Source organism: Lampetra fluviatilis, chromosome 48 (genome assembly GCF_964198595.1).
Source record: "Lampetra fluviatilis chromosome 48, kcLamFluv1.1, whole genome shotgun sequence".
NCBI lineage: Eukaryota > Metazoa > Chordata > Hyperoartia > Petromyzontiformes > Petromyzontidae > Lampetra > Lampetra fluviatilis.
The window spans coordinates 1,324,261-1,346,706 of record NC_136322.1 but is presented as its reverse complement, the minus strand read 5'-3'; the positions used below and the strand labels follow the sequence as shown (position 1 = coordinate 1,346,706).

The 22,446-nt window shown below is 57.1% G+C and overlaps 1 protein-coding gene across 1 annotated transcript in view; it reads left to right on the top strand.

The window, feature by feature from the left end:
• Nucleotides 1–22,446, top strand: part of LOC144947982 (uncharacterized) — a 92,289-nt gene that overhangs the window by 60,251 nt on the left and 9,592 nt on the right. Inside the window, exon 7 of the mRNA XM_078877412.1 lies at nt 18,057–18,193. Within this exon, the coding sequence (XP_078733538.1) occupies nt 18,057–18,193 (137 nt within the window). The remainder of the gene's footprint in view (nt 1–18,056; nt 18,194–22,446) is intronic.

The window sequence follows — 22,446 nt, the reverse complement described above, 5'->3', positions numbered from 1 at the left end:
TAGAGACAGTGAGCCCCCCACTAGAGGTAGTGAGCCCCCTACCAGAGGTAGTGAGCCCCCCTACTAGAGGCTGTGAGCCCCCTACTAGAGACAGTGAGCCTCCTACTAGAGACAGTGAGCCCCCCACTAGAGGTAGTGAGCCCTCTACCAGAGGTAGTGAGCCCCCCTACTAGAGGCTGTGAGCCCCCTATTAGAGACAGTGAGCCCCCTACTAGAGACAGTGAGCCCCCCACTAGAGGTCGTGAGCCCCCCACTAGAGACAGTGAGCCCCCTACTAGAGACAGTGAGCCCCCTACTAGAGGTAGTGAGCTCCCTACTAAAGGCAGTGAGCCCCCCACTAGAGGTAGTGAGCCCCCTACTAGAGGCAGTGAGCCCCCTACTAGAGGCAGTGAGCACCCTACTAGAGACAGTGAGCCCCCTACTAGAGACAGTGAGCCCCCTACTAGAGACATTGAGCCCCCTACTAGAGACAGTGAGCCCCCTACTAGAGACAATGTGCCCCCTACTAGAGACAGTGAGCCCCCCACTAGAGGTAGTGAGCCCCCTACTAGAGACAGTGAGCCCCCTACAAAGACAGTGAGCCCCCTACTAGAGACAGTGAGCCCCCTACTAGAGACAGTGAGCCCCCTACTAGAGGCAGTGAGCCCCTTACTAGAGACAGTGAGCCCCCTACTAGAGACAGTTAGCCCCCTACTAGAGACATTGAGCCCCATACTAGAGACAGTGAGCCCCCTACTAGAGACAGTTAGCCCCCTACTAGAGACAGTGAGCCCCCCACTAGAGGTAGTGAGCCCCCTACTAGAGACAGTGAGCCCCCTACAAGAGACAGTGAGCCCCCTGCTAGAGACAGTGAGCCCCCCACTAGAGGTAGTGAGCCCCCTACTAGAGACATTGAGCCCCCTACTAGAGACAGTGAGCCCCCAACTAGACGTAGTGAGCTCCCCTACTAGAGGTAGTCAGCCCCCTACTAGAGACAGTGAGCCCCCCACTAGAGGTAGTGAGCCCCCCACTAGAGGCAGTGAGCCCCCTACTAGAGACAGTGAGCCCCCTACTAGAGACAGTGAGCCCCCCACTAGAGGTAGTGAGCCCCCCACTAGAGACAGTGAGCCCCCTACTAGAGACAGTGAGCCCCCTACTAGAGGTAGTGAGCCCCCTACTAGAGACAGTGAGCCCCCCACTAGAGACAGTGAGCCCCCCACTAGAGACAGTGAGCCCCCTACTAGAGGCAGTGAGCCCCCTACTAGAGACAGTGAGCCCCCCACTAGAGACAGTGAGCCCCCTACAAGAGACAGTGAGCCCTCCACTAGAGACAGTGAGCCCCCTACTAGAGGTAGTGAGCCCCCTACTAGAGACAGTGAGCCCCCCACTAGAGACAGTGAGCCCCCTACTAGAGACAGTGAGCCCCCCACTAGAGACAGTGAGCCCCCTACTAGAGACAGTGTGCCCCCTACTAGAGGCAGTGAGCCCCCCACTAGAGGTAGTGAGCCCCCTACTACAGGTAGTGAGCCCCCTACTAGAGACAGTGAGCCCCCCACTAGAGACAGTGAGCCCCCTACTAGAGACAGTGAGCCCCCTACTAGAGGTAGTGAGCCCCCTACTAGAGACATTGAGCGCCCTACTAGAGGCAGTGAGCCCCCCACTAGAGGTAGTGAGCCCCCTACTAGAGGTAGTGAGCCCCCTACTAGAGGCAGTGAGCCCCCCACTAGAGGTAGTGAGCCCCCCACTAGAGGCAGTGAGCCCCCTACTAGAGGCAGTGAGCCCCCTACTAGAGGTAGTGAGCCCCCTACTAGAGGTAGTGAGCCCCCCACTAGAGGCAGTGAGCCCCCTACTAGAGACAGTGAGCCCCCCACTAGAGGTAGTGAGCCCCCTACTAGAGACAGTGAGCCCCCTACTAGAGACAGTGAGCCCCCCACTAGAGGTAGTGAGCCCCCTACTAGAGACAGTGAGCCCCCCACTAGAGGCAGTGAGCCCCCTACTAGAGACAGTGAGCCCCCTACTAGAGACAGTGAGCCCCCCACTAGAGGTAGTGAGCCCCCCACTAGAGACAGTGAGCACCCCTACTAGAGACAGTGAGCCCCCTACTAGAGGTAGTGAGCCCCCTACTAGAGACAGTGAGCCCCCCACTAGAGACAGTGAGCCCCCCACTAGAGACAGTGAGCCCCCTACTAGAGGCAGTGAGCCCCCTACTAGAGACAGTGAGCCCCCCACTAGAGACAGTGAGCCCCCTACAAGAGACAGTGAGCCCCCCACTAGAGACAGTGAGCCCCCTACTAGAGGTAGTGAGCCCCCTACTAGAGACAGTGAGCCCCCCACTAGAGACAGTGAGCCCCCTACTAGAGACAGTGAGCCCCCCACTAGAGACAGTGAGCCCCCTACTAGAGACAGTGAGCCCCCTACTAGAGGCAGTGAGCCGCCTACTAGAGGTAGTGAGCCCCCTACTAGAGACAGTGTGCCCCCTACTAGAGGCAGTGAGCCCCCCACTAGAGGTAGTGAGCCCCCTACTACAGGTAGTGAGCCCCCTACTAGAGACAGTGAGCCCCCCACTAGAGACAGTGAGCCCCCTACTAGAGGCAGTGAGCCCCCTACTAGAGGTAGTGAGCCCCCTACTAGAGACATTGAGCGCCCTACTAGAGGCAGTGAGCCCCCCACTAGAGGTAGTGAGCCCCCTACTAGAGGTAGTGAGCCCCCTACTAGAGGCAGTGAGCCCCCCACTAGAGGTAGTGAGCCCCCCACTAGAGGCAGTGAGCCCCCTACTAGAGGCAGTGAGCCCCCTACTAGAGGTAGTGAGCCCCCTACTAGAGGCAGTGAGCCCCCCACTAGAGGCAGTGAGCCCCCTACTAGAGGCAGTGAGCCCCCTACTAGAGGTAGTGAACCCCCCACTAGAGGTAGTGAGCCCCCCACTAGAGGCAGTGAGCCCCCTACTAGAGACAGTGAGCCCCCTACTAGAGGTAGTGAGCTCCCTACTAGAGAAAGTGAGCCCCCCACTAGAGGTAGTGAGCCCCCTACTAGAGACAGTGAGCCCACTACTAGAGGTAGTGAGCTCCCTACTAGAGGCAGTGAGCCCCCCACTAGAGGTAGTGAGCCCCCCACTAGAGGCAGTGAGCCCCCTACTAGAGGCAGTGAGCCCCCTACTAGAGGCAGTGAGCCCCCTACTAGAGGTAGTGAGCCCCCCACTAGAGGTAGTGAGCCCCCCACTAGAGGCAGTGAGCCCCCTACTAGAGACAGTGAGCCCCCTACTAGAGGTAGTGAGCTCCCTACTAGAGACAGTGAGCCCCCCACTAGAGGTAGTGAGCCCCCTACTAGAGGTAGTGAGCTCCCTACTAGAGACAGTGAGCCCCCCACTAGAGGTAGTGAGCCTCCTACTAGAGGTAGTGAGCTCCCTACTAGAGACAGTGAGCCCCTTACTAGAGGTAGTGAGCTCCCTACTAGAGGTAGTGAGCCCCCTACTAGAGGTAGTTAGCTCCCTACTAGAGACAGTGAGCCCCCCACTAGAGGTAGTGAGCCCCCTACTAGAGGTAGTGAGCCCCCTACTAGAGACAGTGTGCCCCCTACTAGAGGTAGTGAGCTCCCTACTAGAGGTAGTGAGCCCCCTACTAGAGGTAGTTAGCTCCCTACTAGAGACAGTGAGCCCCCCACTAGAGGTAGTGAGCCCCCTACTAGAGGTAGTGAGCCCCCTACTAGAGACAGTGTGCCCCCTACTAGAGGTAGTGAGCTCCCTACTAGAGACAGTGAGCCCCCCAATAGAGGTAGTGAGCTCCCTACTAGAGGTAGTGAGCTGCCTACTAGAGACAGTGAGGCCCCCACTAGCGGTAGTGAGCCCCCTACTAGAGACAGTGAACCCCCCACTAGAGGTAGTGAGCTCCCTACTAGAGACAGTCAGCCCCCCACTAGAGGTAGTGAGCTCCCTACTAGAGACAGTGAGGCCCCCACTAGAGGTAGTGAGCCCCCTACTAGAGACTGAGCCCCCTACTAGAGACAGTGAGCCCCCTACTAGAGACAGTAATCCCCCTACTAGAGACAGTGAGCCCCCCACTAGAGGTAGTGAGCTCCCTACTAGAAGTAGTGAGCCCCCTACTAGAGACAGTGAGCCCCCCACTAGAGGTAGTGAGCCCCCTACCAGAGGTAGTGAGCCCCCTACTAGAGATAGTGAGCCCCCCACTAGAGGTAGTGAGCCCCCTACTAGAGACAGTGAGCCCCCTACTACAGGTAGTGGGCCCCCTACTAGAGGCAGCGAGCCCCCCACTCGAGGTAGTGAGCCCCCTACCAGAGGTAGTGAGCCCCCCTACTAGAGGCTGTGAGCCCCCTACTAGAGACAGTGAGCCCCCTACTAGAGACAGTGAGCCCTCCACTAGAGGTAGTGAGCCCCCTACCAGAGGTAGTGAGCCCCCCTACTAGAGGCTGTGAGCCCCCTACTAGAGACAGTCAGCCCCCCACTAGAGGTAGTGAGCCCCCTATTAGAGACAGTGAGCCCCCCACTAGAGGTAGTGAGCCCCCTACCAGAGGTAGTGAGCCCCCCTACTAGAGGCTGTGAGCCCCCTACTAGAGACAGTGAGCCTCCTACTAGAGACAGTGAGCCCCCCACTAGAGGTAGTGAGCCCCCTACCAGAGGTAGTGAGCCTCACTAATAGAGGCTGTGAGCCCCCTACTAGAGACAGTGAGCCCCCTACTAGAGACAGTGAGCCCTCCACTAGAGGTCGTGAGCCCCCCACTAGAGACAGTGAGCCCCCTACTAGAGACAGTGAGCCCCCTACTAGAGGTAGTGAGCCCCCCACTAGAGGCAGTGAGCCCCCCACTAGAGACAGTGAGCCCCCCATTAGAGACAGTGAGCCCCCCACTAGAGGTAGTGAGCCCCCTACTAGAGACAGTGAGCCCCCCATTAGAGACAGTGAGCCCCCTACTAGAGACATTGAGCCCCCTACTAGACGCAGTGAGCCCCCTACTAGAGACAGTGAGCCCCCTACTAGAGACAGTGAGCCCCCTACTAGAGACATTGAGCACCCTACTAGAGACAGTGAGCCCCCTACTAGAGACAGTGAGCCCACTACTAGAGGCAGTGAGCCCCCTACAAGAGACAGTGAGCCCCCTACTAGAGACAGTGAGCCCCCTACTAGAGGTAGTGAGCCCCCTACAAGAGGTAGTGAGCTCCCTACTAGAGACAGTGAGCCCCCTACTAAAGGTAGTGAGCCCCCTACTAGAGGCAGTGAGCCCCCTACTAGAGGCAGTGAGCCCCCTACTAGAGGTAGTGAGCCCCCTACTAGAGGAAGTGAGCCCCCCTACTAGAGGCAGTGAGCCCCCTACTAGAGGTAGTGAGCCCCCTACTAGAGACAGTGAGCCCCCTACTAGAGGTAGTGAGCCCCCTACTAGAGACAGTGAGCCCCCTACTAGAGACAGTGAGCCCCCTACTAGAGACAGTGAGCCCCCTACTAGAGAAAGTGAGCCCCCCACTAGAGGTAGTGAGCCCCCTACTAGAGACAGTGAGCCCACTACTAGAGGTAGTGAGCTCCCTACTAGAGGCAGTGAGCCCCCCACTAGAGGTAGTGAGCCCCCCACTAGAGGCAGTGAGCCCCCTACTAGAGGCAGTGAGCCCCCTACTAGAGGCAGTGAGCCCCCTACTAGAGGTAGTGAGCCCCCCACTAGAGGTAGTGAGCCCCCCACTAGAGGCAGTGAGCCCCCTACTAGAGACAGTGAGCCCCCTACTAGAGGTAGTGAGCTCCCTACTAGAGACAGTGAGCCCCCCACTAGAGGTAGTGAGCCCCCTACTAGAGGTAGTGAGCTCCCTACTAGAGACAGTGAGCCCCCCACTAGAGGTAGTGAGCCTCCTACTAGAGGTAGTGAGCTCCCTACTAGAGACAGTGAGCCCCTTACTAGAGGTAGTGAGCTCCCTACTAGAGGTAGTGAGCCCCCTACTAGAGGTAGTTAGCTCCCTACTAGAGACAGTGAGCCCCCCACTAGAGGTAGTGAGCCCCCTACTAGAGGTAGTGAGCCCCCTACTAGAGACAGTGTGCCCCCTACTAGAGGTAGTGAGCTCCCTACTAGAGGTAGTGAGCTCCCTACTAGAGACAGTGAGCCCCCTACTAGAGGTAGTGAGCTCCCTACTAGAGACAGTGAGCCCCCTACTAGAGGTAGTGAGCTCCCTACTAGAGGCAGTGAGCCCCCTACTAGAGGTAGTGAGCTCCCTACTAGAGACAGTGAGCCCCCCACTAGAGGTAGTGAGCCCCCTACTAGAGGTAGTGAGCTCCCTACTAGAGACAGTGAGCCCCCCAATAGAGGTAGTGAGCTCCCTACTAGAGGTAGTGAGCTGCCTACTAGAGACAGTGAGGCCCCCACTAGCGGTAGTGAGCCCCCTTCTAGAGACAGTGAACCCCCCACTAGAGGTAGTGAGCTCCCTACTAGAAGTAGTGAGCCCCCTACTAGAGACAGTGAGCCCCCCACTAGAGGTAGTGAGCTCCCTACTAGAGACAGTGAGGCCCCCACTAGAGGTAGTGAGCCCCCTACTAGAGACTGAGCCCCCTACTAGAGACAGTGAGCCCCCTACTAGAGACAGTAATCCCCCTACTAGAGACAGTGAGCCCCCCACTAGAGTTAGTGAGCTCCCTACTAGAAGTAGTGAGCCCCCTACTAGAGACAGTGAGCCCCCCACTAGAGGTAGTGAGCCCCCTACCAGAGGTAGTGAGCCCCCTACTAGAGATAGTGAGCCCCCCACTAGAGGTAGTGAGCCCCCTACTAGAGACAGTGAGCCCCCTACTACAGGTAGTGGGCCCCCTACTAGAGGCAGCGAGCCCCCCACTCGAGGTAGTGAGCCCCCTACCAGAGGTAGTGAGCCCCCCTACTAGAGGCTGTGAGCCCCCTACTAGAGACAGTGAGCCCCCTACTAGAGACAGTGAGCCCTCCACTAGAGGTAGTGAGCCCCCTACCAGAGGTAGTGAGCCCCCCTACTAGAGGCTGTGAGCCCCCTACTAGAGACAGTGAGCCCCCTACTAGAGACAGTGAGCCCTCCACTAGAGGTAGTGAGCCCCCTACCAGAGGTAGTGAGCCCCCCTACTAGAGGCTGTGAGCCCCCTACTAGAGACAGTCAGCCCCCCACTAGAGGTAGTGAGCCCCCTATTAGAGACAGTGAGCCCCCCACTAGAGGTAGTGAGCCCCCTACCAGAGGTAGTGAGCCCCCCTACTAGAGGCTGTGAGCCCCCTACTAGAGACAGTGAGCCTCCTGCTAGAGACAGTGAGCCCCCCACTAGAGGTAGTGAGCCCCCTACCAGAGGTAGTGAGCCCCCCTACTAGAGGCTGTGAGCACCCTACTAGAGACAGTGAGCCCCCTACTAGAGACAGTGAGCCCTCCACTAGAGGTCGTGAGCCCCCCACTAGAGACAGTGAGCCCCCTACTAGAGACAGTGAGCCCCCTACAAGAGGTAGTGAGCCCCCCACTAGAGGCAGTGAGCCCCCCACTAGAGACAGTGAGCCCCCCATTAGAGACAGTGAGCCCCCCACTAGAGGTAGTGAGCCCCCTACTAGAGACAGTGAGCCCCCCATTAGAGACAGTGAGCCCCCTACTAGAGACATTGAGCCCCCTACTAGACGCAGTGAGCCCCCTACTAGAGATAGTGAGCCCCCTACTAGAGACAGTGAGCCCCCTACTAGAGACATTGAGCCCCCTACTAGAGACAGTGAGCCCCCTACTAGAGACAGTGAGCCCACTACTAGAGGCAGTGAGCCCCCTACAAGAGACAGTGAGCCCCCTACTAGAGACAGTGAGCCCCCTACTAGAGGTAGTGAGCCCCCTACAAGAGGTAGTGAGCTCCCTACTAGAGACAGTGAGCCCCCTACTAAAGGTAGTGAGCCCCCTACTAGAGGCAGTGAGCCCCCTACTAGAGGCAGTGAGCCCCCTACTAGAGGTAGTGAGCCCCCTACTAGAGGTAGTGAGCCCCCCTACTAGAGGCAGTGAGCCCCCTACTAGAGGTAGTGAGCCCCCTACTAGAGACAGTGAGCCCCCTACTAGAGGTAGTGAGCCCCCTACTAGAGACAGTGAGCCCCCTACTAGAGACAGTGAGCCCCCTACTAGAGACAGTGAGCCCCCCACTAGAGGTAGTGAGCTCCCTACTAGAAGTAGTGAGCCCCCTACTAGAGTCAGTGAGCCCCCTACCAGAGGTAGTGAGCCCCCTACTAGAGATAGTAAGCCCCCCACTAGAGGTAGTGAGCCCCCTACTAGAGACAGTGAGCCCCCCACTAGAGGTAGTGAGCCCCCTACCAGAGGTAGTGAGCCCCCCTACTAGAGGCTGTGAGCCCCCTACTAGAGACAGTGAGCCTCCTACTAGAGACAGTGAGCCCCCCACTAGAGGTAGTGAGCCCCCCATTAGAGACAGTGAGCCCCCTACTAGAGACAGTGAGCCCACTACTAGAGGTAGTGAGCCCCCCACTAGAGGTAGTGAGCCCCCCTACTAGAGGCTGTGAGCCCCCCACTAGAGACAGTGAGCCCCCCATTAGAGACAGTGAGCCCCCCACTAGAGGTAGTGAGCCCCCTACTAGAGACAGTGAGCCCCCCATTAGAGACAGTGAGCCCCCTACTAGAGACAGTGAGCCCCCTACTAGAGACAGTGAGCCCCCCACTAGAGGTAGTGAGCCCCCTACTAGAGACATTGAGCCCCCTACTAGAGACAATGAGCCCCCAACTAGACGTAGTGAGCCCCCTACTAGAGACAGTGAGCCTCCCACTAGAGGTAGTGAGCACCCCACTAGAGGCAGTGAGCCCCCTACTAGAGACAGTGAGCCCCCTACTAGAGACAGTGAGCCCCCCGCTAGAGGTAGTGAGCCCCCCCCTAGAGACAGTGAGCCCCCTACTAGAGACAGTGAGCCCCCTACTAGAAGTAGTGAGCCCCCTACTAGAGAGAGTGAGCCCCCTACTAGAGACATTGAGCCCCCTACTAGAGGCAGTGAGCCCCCTACTAGAGACAGTGAGCCCCCCACTAGAGACAGTGAGCCCCCCACTAGAGACAGTGAGCCCCCTACTAGAGACAGTGAGCCCCCTACTAGAGGCAGTGAGCCCCCTACTAGAGACAGTGAGCCCCCCACTAGAGACAGTGAGCCCCCTACTAGAGACAGTGAGCCCCCCACTAGAGACAGTGAGCCCCCCACTAGAGACAGTGAGCCCCCTACTAGAGGTAGTGAGCCCCCTACTAGAGACAGTGAGCCCCCCACTAGAGACAGTGAGCCCCCTACTAGAGACAGTGAGCCCCCCACTAGAGACAGTGAGCCCCCTACTAGAGACAGTGAGCCCCCTACTAGAGGCAGTGAGCCCCCTACTAGAGGTAGTGAGCCCCCTACTAGAGACAGTGAGCCACCTACTAGAGGCAGTGAGCCCCCCACTAGAGGTAGTGAGCCCCCTACTACAGGTAGTGAGCCCCCTACTAGAGACAGTGAGCCCCCCACTAGAGACAGTGAGCCCCCTACTAGAGGCAGTGAGCCCCCTACTAAAGGTAGTGAGCCCCCTACTAGAGACATTGAGCCCCCTACTAGAGGCAGTGAGCCCCCCACTAGAGGTAGTGAGCCCCCTACTACAGGTAGTGAGCCCCCTACTAGAGACAGTGAGCCCCCCACTAGAGACAGTGAGCCCCTTACTAGAGGCAGTGAGCCCCCTATTAGAGACATTGAGCTCCCTACTAGAAACAGTGAGCCCCCTATTAGAGACAGTGAGCCCCCTACTAGAGACAGTGAGCCTCCTACTAGAGACAGTGAGCCCCCCACTAGAGGTAGTGAGCCCCCCATTAGAGACAGTGAGCCCCCTACTAGAGACAGTGAGCCCACTACTAGAGGTAGTGAGCCCCCCACTAGAGGTAGTGAGCCCCCCTACTAGAGGCTGTGAGCCCCCCACTAGAGACAGTGAGCCCCCCATTAGAGACAGTGAGCCCCCCACTAGAGGTAGTGAGCCCCCTACTAGAGACAGTGAGCCCCCCATTAGAGACAGTGAGCCCCCTACTAGAGACAGTGAGCCCCCTACTAGAGACAGTGAGCCCCCCACTAGAGGTAGTGAGCCCCCTACTAGAGACATTGAGCCCCCTACTAGAGACAATGAGCCCCCAACTAGACGTAGTGAGCCCCCTACTAGAGACAGTGAGCCTCCCACTAGAGGTAGTGAGCCCCCCACTAGAGGCAGTGAGCCCCCTACTAGAGACAGTGAGCCCCCTACTAGAGACAGTGAGCCCCCCGCTAGAGGTAGTGAGCCCCCCCCTAGAGACAGTGAGCCCCCTACTAGAGACAGTGAGCCCCCTACTAGAAGTAGTGAGCCCCCTACTAGAGAGAGTGAGCCCCCTACTAGAGACATTGAGCCCCCTACTAGAGGCAGTGAGCCCCCTACTAGAGACAGTGAGCCCCCCACTAGAGACAGTGAGCCCCCCACTAGAGACAGTGAGCCCCCTACTAGAGACAGTGAGCCCCCTACTAGAGGCAGTGAGCCCCCTACTAGAGACAGTGAGCCCCCCACTAGAGACAGTGAGCCCCCTACTAGAGACAGTGAGCCCCCCACTAGAGACAGTGAGCCCCCCACTAGAGACAGTGAGCCCCCTACTAGAGGTAGTGAGCCCCCTACTAGAGACAGTGAGCCCCCCACTAGAGACAGTGAGCCCCCTACTAGAGACAGTGAGCCCCCCACTAGAGACAGTGAGCCCCCTACTAGAGACAGTGAGCCCCCTACTAGAGGCAGTGAGCCCCCTACTAGAGGTAGTGAGCCCCCTACTAGAGACAGTGAGCCACCTACTAGAGGCAGTGAGCCCCCCACTAGAGGTAGTGAGCCCCCTACTACAGGTAGTGAGCCCCCTACTAGAGACAGTGAGCCCCCCACTAGAGACAGTGAGCCCCCTACTAGAGGCAGTGAGCCCCCTACTAAAGGTAGTGAGCCCCCTACTAGAGACATTGAGCCCCCTACTAGAGGCAGTGAGCCCCCCACTAGAGGTAGTGAGCCCCCTACTACAGGTAGTGAGCCCCCTACTAGAGACAGTGAGCCCCCCACTAGAGACAGTGAGCCCCTTACTAGAGGCAGTGAGCCCCCTATTAGAGACATTGAGCTCCCTACTAGAAACAGTGAGCCCCCTATTAGAGACAGTGAGCCCCCTACTAGAGACAGTGAACCTCCTACTAGAGGTAGTGAGCCCCCTACTAGAGACAATGAGCCCCCTACTAGAGACAGTGAGCCCCCTACTAGAGACAGTGAGCCCCCCACTAGAGGTAGTGAGCCCCCTACCAGAGGTAGTGAGCCCCCCTACTAGAGGCAGTGAGCCCACTACTAGAGACAGTGAGCCTCCTACTAGAGACAGTGAGCCCCCTACTAGAGACAGTGAGCCCCCAACTAGAGGCAGTGAGCCCCCCACTAGAGGCAGTGAGCCCCCAACTAGACGTAGTGAGTCCCCCTACTAGATGCAGTGAGCCCCCCACTAGAGACAGTGAGCCCCCCACTAGAGACAGTGATCCCCCTACTAGAGGTAGTGAGCCCCCTACTATAGACAGAGAGCCGCCCACTAGAGACAGTGAGCCCCCTACTAGAGACAGTGAGCCCCCCACTAGAGACAGTTGGCCCCCTACTAGAGACAGTGAGCCCCCTAATAGAGGCAGTGAGCCACCTACTAGAGGTAGTGAGCCCCCTACTAGAGACAGTGAGCCCCCCACTAGACACAGTGAGCCCCCTACTAGAGGTAGTGAGCCCCCTACTAGAGGTAGTGAGCCCCCTACTAGAGACAGTGAGCCCCCCACTAGAGACAGTGAGCCCCCTACTAGAGACAGTGAGCCCCCCACTAGAGACAGTGAGCCCCCTACTAGAGGTAGTGAACCCCCTACTAGAGACAGTGAGCCCCCCACTAGAGACAGTGAGCCCCCTACTAGAGACATTGAGCCCACTACTAGAGGTAGTGAGCCCCCTACTAGAGACAGTGAGCCCCCCACTAGAGACAGTGAGCCCCCTACTAGAGACAGTGAGCCCCCTACTAGAGACAGTGAGCCCCCCACTAGAGGTAGTGAGCTCCCTATTAGAAGTAGTGAGCCCCCTACTAGAGTCAGTGAGCCCCCTACCAGAGGTAGTGAGCCCCCTACTAGAGATAGTGAGCCCCCCACTAGAGGTAGTGAGCCCCCTACTAGAGACAGTGAGCCCCCTACTAGAGGTAGTGGGCCCCCTACTAGAGGCAGCGAGCCCCCTACTAGAGACAGTGAGCCCCCCACTAGAGGTAGTGAGCCCCCTACTAGAGACAGTGAGCCCCCCACTAGAGGTAGTGAGCCCCCTACCAGAGGTAGTGAGCCCCCCTACTAGAGGCTGTGAGCCCCCTACTAGAGACAGTGAGCCCCCTACTAGAGACAGTGAGCCCCCCACTAGAGGTCGTGAGCCCCCCACTAGAGACAGTGAGCCCCCTACTAGAGACAGTGAGCCCCCTACTAGGGGTAGTGAGCCCCCCACTAGAGGCAGTGAGCCCCCCACTAGAGACAGTGAGCCCCCCATTAGAGACAGTGAGCCCCCCACTAGAGGTCGTGAGCCCCCTACTAGAGACAGTGAGCCCCCCATTAGAGACAGTGAGCCCCCTACTAGAGACATTGAGCCCCCTACTAGAGGCAGTGAGCCCCCTACTAGAGACAGTGAGCCCCCTACTAGAGACAGTGAGCCACCTAGTAGAGACATTGAGCCCCCTACTAGAGACAGTGAGCCCCCTACTAGAGACAGTGAGCCCCCTACTAGAGGCAGTGAGCCCCCTACTAGAGACAGTGAGACCCTACTAGAGACAGTGAGCCCCCTACTAGAGACAGTGAGCCCCCTACTAGAGGCAGTGAGCCCCCTACTAGAGACAGTGAGCCCCCTACTAGAGACAGTGAGCCCCCCACAAGAGGTAGTGAGCCCCCTTCTAGAAACAGTGAGCCCCCTACTAGAGACAGTGAGCCCCCTACTAGAGACAGTGAGCCTCCTACTAGAGGTAGTGAGCCCCCAACTAGACGTAGTGTGCCCCCTACTAGAGGTAGTGAGCCCCCTACTAGAGACAGTGAGCTCCCCACTAGAGGTAGTGAGCCCCCTGCTAGAGACAGTGAGCCCCCTACTAGAGACAGTGAGCCCCCCACTAGAGGTAGTGAGCCCCCTACTAGAGACAGTGAGCCCCCCACTAGAGACAGTGAGCCCCCTACTAGAGACATTGAGCCCCCTACTAGAGGCAGTGAGCCCCCCACTAGAGACAGTGAGCCCCCCACTAGAGGTAGTGAGCCCCCTATTAGAGACAGTGAGCTCCCTACTAGAAACAGTGAGCCCCCTATTAGAGACAGTGAGCCCCCTACTAGAGACAGTGAGCCTCCTACTAGAGGTAGTGAGCCCCCAACTAGACGTAGTGTGCCCCCTACTAGAGGTAGTGAGCCCCCTACTAGAGACAGTGAGCCCCCCACTAGAGGTAGTGAGCCCCCTGCTAGAGACAGTGAGCCCCCTACTAGAGACAGTGAGCCCCCCACTAGAGGTAGTGAGCCCCCTACTAGAGACAGTGAGCCCCCCACTAGAGACAGTGAGCCCCCCACTAGAGACAGTGAGCCCCCTACTAGAGACAGTGAGCCCCCTACTAGAGGCAGTGAGCCCCCTACTAGAGACAGTGAGCCCCCCACTAGAGACAGTGAGCCCCCTACTAGAGACAGTGAGCCCCCCACTAGAGACAGTGAGCCCCCCACTAGAGACAGTGATCCCCCTACTAGAGGTAGTGAGCCCCCTACTAGAGACAGTGAGCCCCCCACTAGAGACAGTGAGCCCCCTACTAGAGGTAGTGAGCCCCCTACTAGAGACAGTGAGCCCCCTACTAGAGACAGTGAGCCCCCTACTAGAGACATTGAGCCCCCTACTAGAGACAGTGAGCCCCCTACTAGAGACAGTGAGCCCCCTACTAGAGGCAGTGAGCCCCCTACTAGAGACAGTGAGACCCTACTAGAGACAGTGAGCCCCCTACTAGAGACAGTGAGCCCCCTACTAGAGGCAGTGAGCCCCCTACTAGAGACAGTGAGCCCCCTACTAGAGACAGTGAGCCCCCCACTAGAGGTAGTGAGCCCCCTACTAGAAACAGTGAGCCCCCTACTAGAGACAGTGAGCCCCCTACTAGAGACAGTGAGCCCCCCACTAGAGGTAGTGAGCCCCCTACTAGAGACATTGAGCCCCCTACTAGAGACAGTGAGCCCCCAACTAGACGTAGTGTGCCCCCTACTAGAGGTAGTGAGCCCCCTACTAGAGACAGTGAGCCCCCCACTAGAGGTAGTGAGCCCCCTGCTAGAGACAGTGAGCCCCCTACTAGAGACAGTGAGCCCCCCACTAGAGGTAGTGAGCCCCCTACTAGAGACAGTGAGCCCCCCACTAGAGACAGTGAGCCCCCCACTAGAGACAGTGAGCCCCCTACTAGAGACAGTGAGCCCCCTACTAGAGGCAGTGAGCCCCCTACTAGAGACAGTGAGCCCCCCACTAGAGACAGTGAGCCCCCTACTAGAGACAGTGAGCCCCCCACTAGAGACAGTGAGCACCCCACTAGAGACAGTGATCCCCCTACTAGAGGTAGTGAGCCCCCTACTAGAGACAGTGAGCCCCCCACTAGAGACAGTGAGCCCCCCACTAGAGACAGTGAGCCCCCTACTAGAGACAGTGAGCCCCCTACTAGAGGCAGTGAGCCCCCTACTAGAGGTAGTGAGCCCCCTACGAGAGACAGTCAGCCCCCTACTAGAGGCAGTGAGCCCGCCACTACAGGTAGTGAGCCCCCTACTACAGGTAGTGAGCCCCCTACTAGAGACAGTGAGCCCCCCACTAGAGACAGTGAGCCCCCTACTAGAGGCAGTGAGCCCCCTACTAGAGGTAGTGAGCCCCCTACTAAAGACATTGAGCCCCCTACTAGAGGCAGTGAGCACCCCACTAGAGGTAGTGAGCCCCCTACTACAGGTAGTGAGCCCCCTACCAGAGACAGTGAGCCCCCCACTAGAGACAGTGAGCCCCCCACTAGAGGCAGTGAGCCCCCTACTAGAGGTAGTGAGCCCCCCACTAGAGGCAGTGAGCCCCCCACTAGAGACAGTGAGCCCCCTACTATAGGCAGTGAGCCACCTCCTAGAGACAGTGAGCCCCCTACTAGAGACAGTGAGCTCCCTACTAGAGACAGTGTGCCCCCTACTAGAGGTAGTTAGCCCCCCTACTAGAGACAGTGAGCCCCCTACTAGAGGCAGTGAGCCCCCTACTAGAGACAGTGAGCCCCCTACTAGAGGTAGTGAGCCCCCCTATTAGAGGTAGTTAGCCCCCCTACTAGAGACAGTGAGCCCCTACTAGAGGTAGTGAGCCCCCTACTAGAGAGTGAGCCCCCTACTAGGGACAGTGAGCCCCCTACTAGAGACAGTGAGCCCCCCACTAGAGACAGTGAGCCCCCTACTAGAGGCAGTGAGCCCCCTACTAGAGACAGTGAGCCCCCTACTAGAGACAGTGAGCCCCCTACTAGAGGCAGTGAGCCCCCTACTAGAGGTAGTGAGCCCCCTACGAGAGACAGTCAGCCCCCTACTAGAGGCAGTGAGCCCGCCACTAGAGGTAGTGAGCCCCCTACTACAGGTAGTGAGCCCCCTACTAGAGACAGTGAGCCCCCCACTAGAGACAGTGAGCCCCCTACTAGAGGCAGTGAGCCCCCTACTAGAGGTAGTGAGCCCCCTACTAAAGACATTGAGCCCCCTACTAGAGGCAGTGAGCACCCCACTAGAGGTAGTGAGCCCCCTACTACAGGTAGTGAGCCCCCTACCAGAGACAGTGAGCCCCCCACTAGAGACAGTGAGCCCCCCACTAGAGGCAGTGAGCCCCCTACTAGAGGTAGTGAGCCCCCCACTAGAGGCAGTGAGCCCCCCACTAGAGACAGTGAGCCCCCTACTATAGGCAGTGAGCCCCCTCCTAGAGACAGTGAGCCCCCTACTAGAGACAGTGAGCTCCCTACTAGAGACAGTGTGCCCCCTACTAGAGGTAGTTAGCCCCCCTACTAGAGACAGTGAGCCCCCTACTAGAGGCAGTGAGCCCCCTACTAGAGACAGTGAGCCCCCTACTAGAGGTAGTGAGCCCCCCTATTAGAGGTAGTTAGCCCCCCTACTAGAGACAGTGAGCCCCTACTAGAGGTAGTGAGCCCCCTACTAGAGAGTGAGCCCCCTACTAGGGACAGTGAGCCCCCTACTAGAGACAGTGAGCCCCCCACTAGAGACAGTGAGCCCCCTACTAGAGGCAGTGAGCCCCCTACTAGAGACAGTGAGCCCCCTACTAGAGACAGTGAGCCCCCTACTAGAGACAGTGAGCCCCCTACTAGAGGCAGTGAGCCCCCTACTAGAGGTAGTGAGCCCCCTACGAGAGACAGTCAGCCCCCTACTAGAGGCAGTGAGCCCGCCACTAGAGGTAGTGAGCCCCCTACTACAGGTAGTGAGCCCCCTACTAGAGACAGTGAGCCCCCCACTAGAGACAGTGAGCCCCCTACTAGAGGCAGTGAGCCCCCTACTAGAGGTAGTGAGCCCCCTACTAAAGACATTGAGCCCCCTACTAGAGGCAGTGAGCACCCCACTAGAGGTAGTGAGCCCCCTACTACAGGTAGTGAGCCCCCTACCAGAGACAGTGAGCCCCCCACTAGAGACAGTGAGCCCCCCACTAGAGGCAGTGAGCCCCCTACTAGAGGTAGTGAGCCCCCCACTAGAGGCAGTGAGCCCCCCACTAGAGACAGTGAGCCCCCTACTATAGGCAGTGAGCCCCCTCCTAGAGACAGTGAGCCCCCTACTAGAGACAGTGAGCTCCCTACTAGAGACAGTGTGCCCCCTACTAGAGGTAGTTAGCCCCCCTACTAGAGACAGTGAGCCCCCTACTAGAGGCAGTGAGCCCCCTACTAGAGACAGTGAGCCCCCTACTAGAGGTAGTGAGCCCCCCTATTAGAGGTAGTTAGCCCCCCTACTAGAGACAGTGAGCCCCTACTAGAGGTAGTGAGCCCCCTACTAGAGAGTGAGCCCCCTACTAGGGACAGTGAGCCCCCTACTAGAGACAGTGAGCCCCCCACTAGAGACAGTGAGCCCCCTACTAGAGGCAGTGAGCCCCCTACTAGAGACAGTGAGCCCCCTACTAGAGACAGTGAGCCCCCTACTAGAGGTAGTGAGCCCCCCACTAGAGACAGTGAGCCCCCTACTAGAGGCAGTGAGCCCCCTACTAGAGACAGTGAGCCCCCTACTAGAGACAGTGAGCCCCCTACTAGAGGTAGTGAGCCCCCTACTAGAGACAGTGAGCCCCCCACTAGAGGTAGTGAGCCCCCTACTAGAGGTAGTGAGCCCCCCACTAGAGACAGTGAGCCCCCTACTAGAGGTAGTGAGCCCCCCACTAGAGGTAGTGAGCCCCCTACTTGAGACAGTGAGCCCCCTACTATAGGTAGTGAGCCCCCTACTAGAGGCAGTGCGGAATTAAAATCAGTATTTATACTGCAGAAGTAATTTGATGAGCTCTAAAGCTCTTTTTAAATCCTTTATATTCACTTGCTTGCTTGCTTGCGCGCTTACGACCGTGCAAATCTTTCGGTAGTTTTTTAACCCACTTCCCATGATCCAATCGAGCTGACATTTTGCACACAGCTCGTTGTGCGTGACAATTTATTTTCGTGAAATTTTTTTCCCAAAATTTTCTACTTCATAGGAAAATTTTTTTTTCATAATTAATTTAAAATACCAATGTGATAAAAATGAAACTCTTACTCAAGAAAAACAGAATTGAATAATAAAATAAAACCGATGCCACGCATATAAAGGATTTATAGTGAAAAACTTTGTTTTTACGGGTTAAATTTTTCATTGATGTCCATTAGGAGCCAGGTCCAGGAAAGCCACAGAGAGTTGTTGGGCCCTGCATTGGGGGTGGGTATTTTTTTACCTTAAGATATTTCCAGCAAATTATTGAGTGAACTGTAGAGTGTGTGTTTGGTTTACTTTTCCCACGTTGACCTTAATAATTTTAAATGTTTTAATCCAATAGTCACCCCCTTTTACAATCGAAAGTAAATGTAACGCCTCTCACCCTCCTCGTCGTCCACTTCACCCCTCACCAGGTTTGACATCGCGCTCGTTCAACTGAACGAGTCAGTGCAGCTCACCAGCAAGATCCAACCCGCGTCCCTGCCCTACCCGGGACAAATCCTCGCCAATGATGCCGAGTGCTATGCTACCGGCTGGGGAAGATTATCTTGTAAGGACCAAACAACTAAGCATCACTAACATGCAGACACTATATATCGACTACGTCATTGCTGATGCATCTCAAGTTCCTACCACACTGCACTTCTGAGACTTCAACATGTAGCAGTTGTGATTATTGATTATCTAACACTCACTAATTGGGACGCTGCGGTGATGAGATGTTAACTGTCTCGCCTGGTATGTAGGATGCCGTAGGTTTGATCCTGACCCCTGACACCTGCTGTATATTTCGTGTTTGCGTGTCTCTCTCCCCGTGGTCGCGTGGATTTTTCTCCGGGTCCTCTGGATTTTCCCTTCACATTTATAATCAACATCACACGTTTAGAGTATTTGGCTCGCGCTATATATTTCCATATGATGATAAGCCACTTTGTTGAGCCATCATTTGTGGTCTGGTCGCTTCTGAAAAAGAGCTGTATAGCTCTGATCACGAGAACGATATTTCACAATGGAGCTCAAACGGACGTACTCCAGTTCAATAACAATATATCTCATTATTATTATTCATGGAAACCCAGAACTGAAATTTGGCATGTGAGGGGATAAATATGAATAGACTACACATGAATGAGAAAATAAAGAAAAGGATCCCCCTATAGCTTTAACAGGCTGTTGGGGAAAGTGCTGTTAGCGAGTGTCACCTATGAAGACCGGTACAGCACACAAGAGGGGTGGGTGACCAACACCACGCCTGGTCACCTTTGTCTCCCCAGTGGGGATGTTTCTTTACACGCAGGTACTCATTTTAAGCTGAGTCGACCTAGGGGAGGCCCAGGACCGGTTCAGATAATCGCTGTCACTGGTGTTGGTGGCCATGAGCGGGAATCGAACTCGGGTCGCCAGGTTCGTAGTGCAGTGCCAACTGCTACTACACTACCACTCCCCGTCATTATTTTATGAGACTATAGCCAGTCAGGGACGCTCATGCTTGGGGACGCCTCAGAACATCTGGGTGCCTGAATGTTGGCTGTAAAAGGCAAACAACATTTGGGGCTTTAATGAAGTTGCTAATTCTCGAAAACGTTATGGACGGACACGATACGTAAAAATAAATGGGACTGGGCATTGATAGGCTGAGTACATTTGTAATGCGGGCGTAAGCGACCTTCCGGAGGTGACGTCACGGGGGGTGGAGTCATGTGACGTGGGGGGAAGGTTGGGGCTTTAAGCGGGTAAACCGGAAGGGGAAGGCAGTCGGGGTGTGAGCGGAATAGAGTGAGGCCACGCGGGCAAGAGTGGAGAGGGGGGGGGGGCGCCGACGGCCATCGGGAGCCAACCCCGAAGATAAGAGGAAGCTGCGGAGTGGTGTGCAGCTGAGGAGGAGACAGCCAGGAGGGCTGCGTGTTAGAGGCAGCGGTGTGGCTGCCAGGAGGAGCTGCGGAGAGAGAGAGAGAGAGGGGCTGCTTGTTAGAGGCAGCGGTGTGGCTGCCAGGAGGAGCTGCAGAGAGAGAGAGAGAGAGCAAGAAGCTGGGAGAGCTGCGGAGGGAGAAGAGCAGCAGCGAGTACAGCCAAGGGGGGCTGTGTGAGAGAAACAGCAGCGGAGCTGCTGTTGTGGATCGGGCCGACATTGGAGTCAGCACTGTGGAGAAGCTACAGAGTAAAGACAGCCGTGTGGGTGTACAGCACGAACCGAATAATAAAGGACACTGAGCCAGACATCGTGGTCCAGTCGTTTATTACACTGGTGTCGGAAGTGCAACGGCATGTCGAAACAAGTGAGGAAGAAAGTTACTCCGGCGCCTGCATCGGCTTCTTCGTCCGACGACGACGAACTCCCTCCAACCACGGATCCTGTTGGGGTGGTGGAGGAGAGCCCGGCTGAGGCGACCACGGGAACAGGAGTGGAGGATGTTGGCGCGGTGGCGGGTCCGTCCACATCATCAGACGCGGATCAACGATGGCAAGCGATGGCGGTACAACTGGAGGCACTTAAGGACGTCCTGGCGCATCTATGCCATCTCGTCGCGCCAGGGACGATGGATGATGCAAGTGGTGCTCCGCCGGCCGCCACGCTGCCTGTCCTGCCGCCGCCATTGCCCACGCGGCAAGAGGCCGCCATTTTGCGCGCTCCGTGGCGCCAAACCGCCATCTTGGCCACGCCGCGGGCCGACGCCATTTTGAATTTGCCATCACAACCACCACCATTGGAAGACGGCGGGAAGAGGAGTCGGAGTCGCCACCTTACAACAGTTAAAGAATTTTCCGTCGGTGGGGACTGGAGCGCGTTCGCCTGCCGCTTCTTGGCGGCGGTACGCACAGCAAGATGGACCGATGCGGAGGCTTTGGAGGTGTTGCCGACTCTCCTGGACGACGAATCTGTCCGATTCTTCCGTTCCATAGCGACCGATAAGAAGGCAACTTTATGTGGTGTTTTTCAAGAAATGGCCGATGCTTATGAGCCACCAGATGATGCGCATCGGCGATTCGCTCAACGACAACGAGCACCAGAGGAGTCGCCCGTGGCGTTCAGGGGTGCGGTGCTGGAGCTGGCCATGGCAGCTTATCCGGAGACGCCACAGGACCTGCTTGAGCCTCTCATATTAGGGAAAATGTTGGAGCTGTCTCGGGATCTGGGGATCCCCATGCCTGTGTGTGGGCATGAGAAGCTAACTTCCCGGATGGCTGCTAAGTGTCTCGATGCGCAATTCAACCTCCGTCGCTGGAAACAAGTGACGGCGTGGACGGGGGGGCCCGTCAAAGAAGGGGAGGCGCTGGGCTGGAACCCTGCGCAGGCCGTCTATGTTCCGGATGACCGGGGCCCTCAACAACTGACGGCCGCCTCCGCTCCATGGACGGGACGCGGCGGGCCGAGACCGCGCGCGGTGCTACCAGAACGGGGCCGTCAGGAGGCGAGGCCTGCGCTTCGGCGCAACGAGGCCGAATGTTTCCGCTGCGGGCGTAGGGGCCACTACGCCAGAGACTGCTGGGCCCGCTTCCCGGCTCCGCCGCAGCAGGAGGCCTCGGCACCGGTCAAGTCGGCTAAAGATCCTCCGAAACAGGCATGTCGGCACGCACCAGACACTCGGCAAGGCTTTCCACCTCACCCACCACCTGTGTTGCGCGATCCTATTGTTGTTGTTAAAGAAAGGCCATCGACGGGGCCTTTTCATTCAGTTACGCAGTGGCGCAAATTGGCACGGAGAGTTGTCGCGGCCGCTACGGGTTCGTCCACTGTACCGGGGTCCATACAGGGGGTGGACGTGCGCATTTTGGTTGACTCGGGGGCGTCTGCGACTATTATATCGGATGTCATTTTCCATCTGTTGGGCATTCCGTCGGGGGCTGTGCGTCCGGTTTATGGGTCGTGCGTCGCTGCGAACGGGGGTAGCATGGGTATCGTGGGTCAGGTGGATGCTAAGATATCTATTGGGGATGTGTCGGCCTCGGGTGTTGTGTTGATATCGAGATCTTTGGCGGTTCCTTGTTTGTTAGGCACCGATTTTTTGGCTAAGATGCCCATTTTGATCAAAATCAATGAGAATTGTATTGAACTGCCGGGGGGCCGTCAAATCTCGTTTCTGCCGTCGCCCTGGGGGCGACCTGCTTCAGCCGTACAAGTGCAGGCGCTGTCCGTCGCATCTGTGGACATCCCACCTGGTACACAGATGCTTATACCCTTGCGGTATCGGAAGCCCCTGCCTGATCGGCTAGGAGCAGTAGGGGTCTTGTTGTCACCGTCCGCCACGATAACAACCGGGTTGGCGTTAGTGGGGGCACAGACCATCGTTCGGCCGGATCAATTACCGTTTTTACAGGTGCTTAATGCGGGGGGAGAAAACGTCCGTGTCCCGGCCGGTACGGTTGTGGCACATGCCACTACGGCGTTTGCGACTCATGATTGTCCACATAACCGGGGAGTTGTTGCTGGGGTTTCCGAGCCAAGGAGTTCGGATGATCGTTGGGTTGCTCATTTATGTGACGAAAATTCTTCCCTGTCGATGGAGCAACGTGGTGCGCTGCGTAAATTGTTGTTGACATATTCCGATGTGTTCAGCTCCGATGATTTGGATTTGGGCCGCACTTCCTTGCTTTACCATCACATTGAGACGGGCGATGCTGCCCCTATTCGATTAAATTCGCATCGGATGAGTCCTGCGGAGCGAGAACACGTACGGGGGGCAGTGGAAGACATGTTGGCTGCGGACATTATATCGCCATCTAACAGCCCATGGGGCACTCCAGTCGTTTTGGTTAAGAAGAAGGATGGCAAATTGCGATTTTGTGTTGATTTCCGCAAATTGA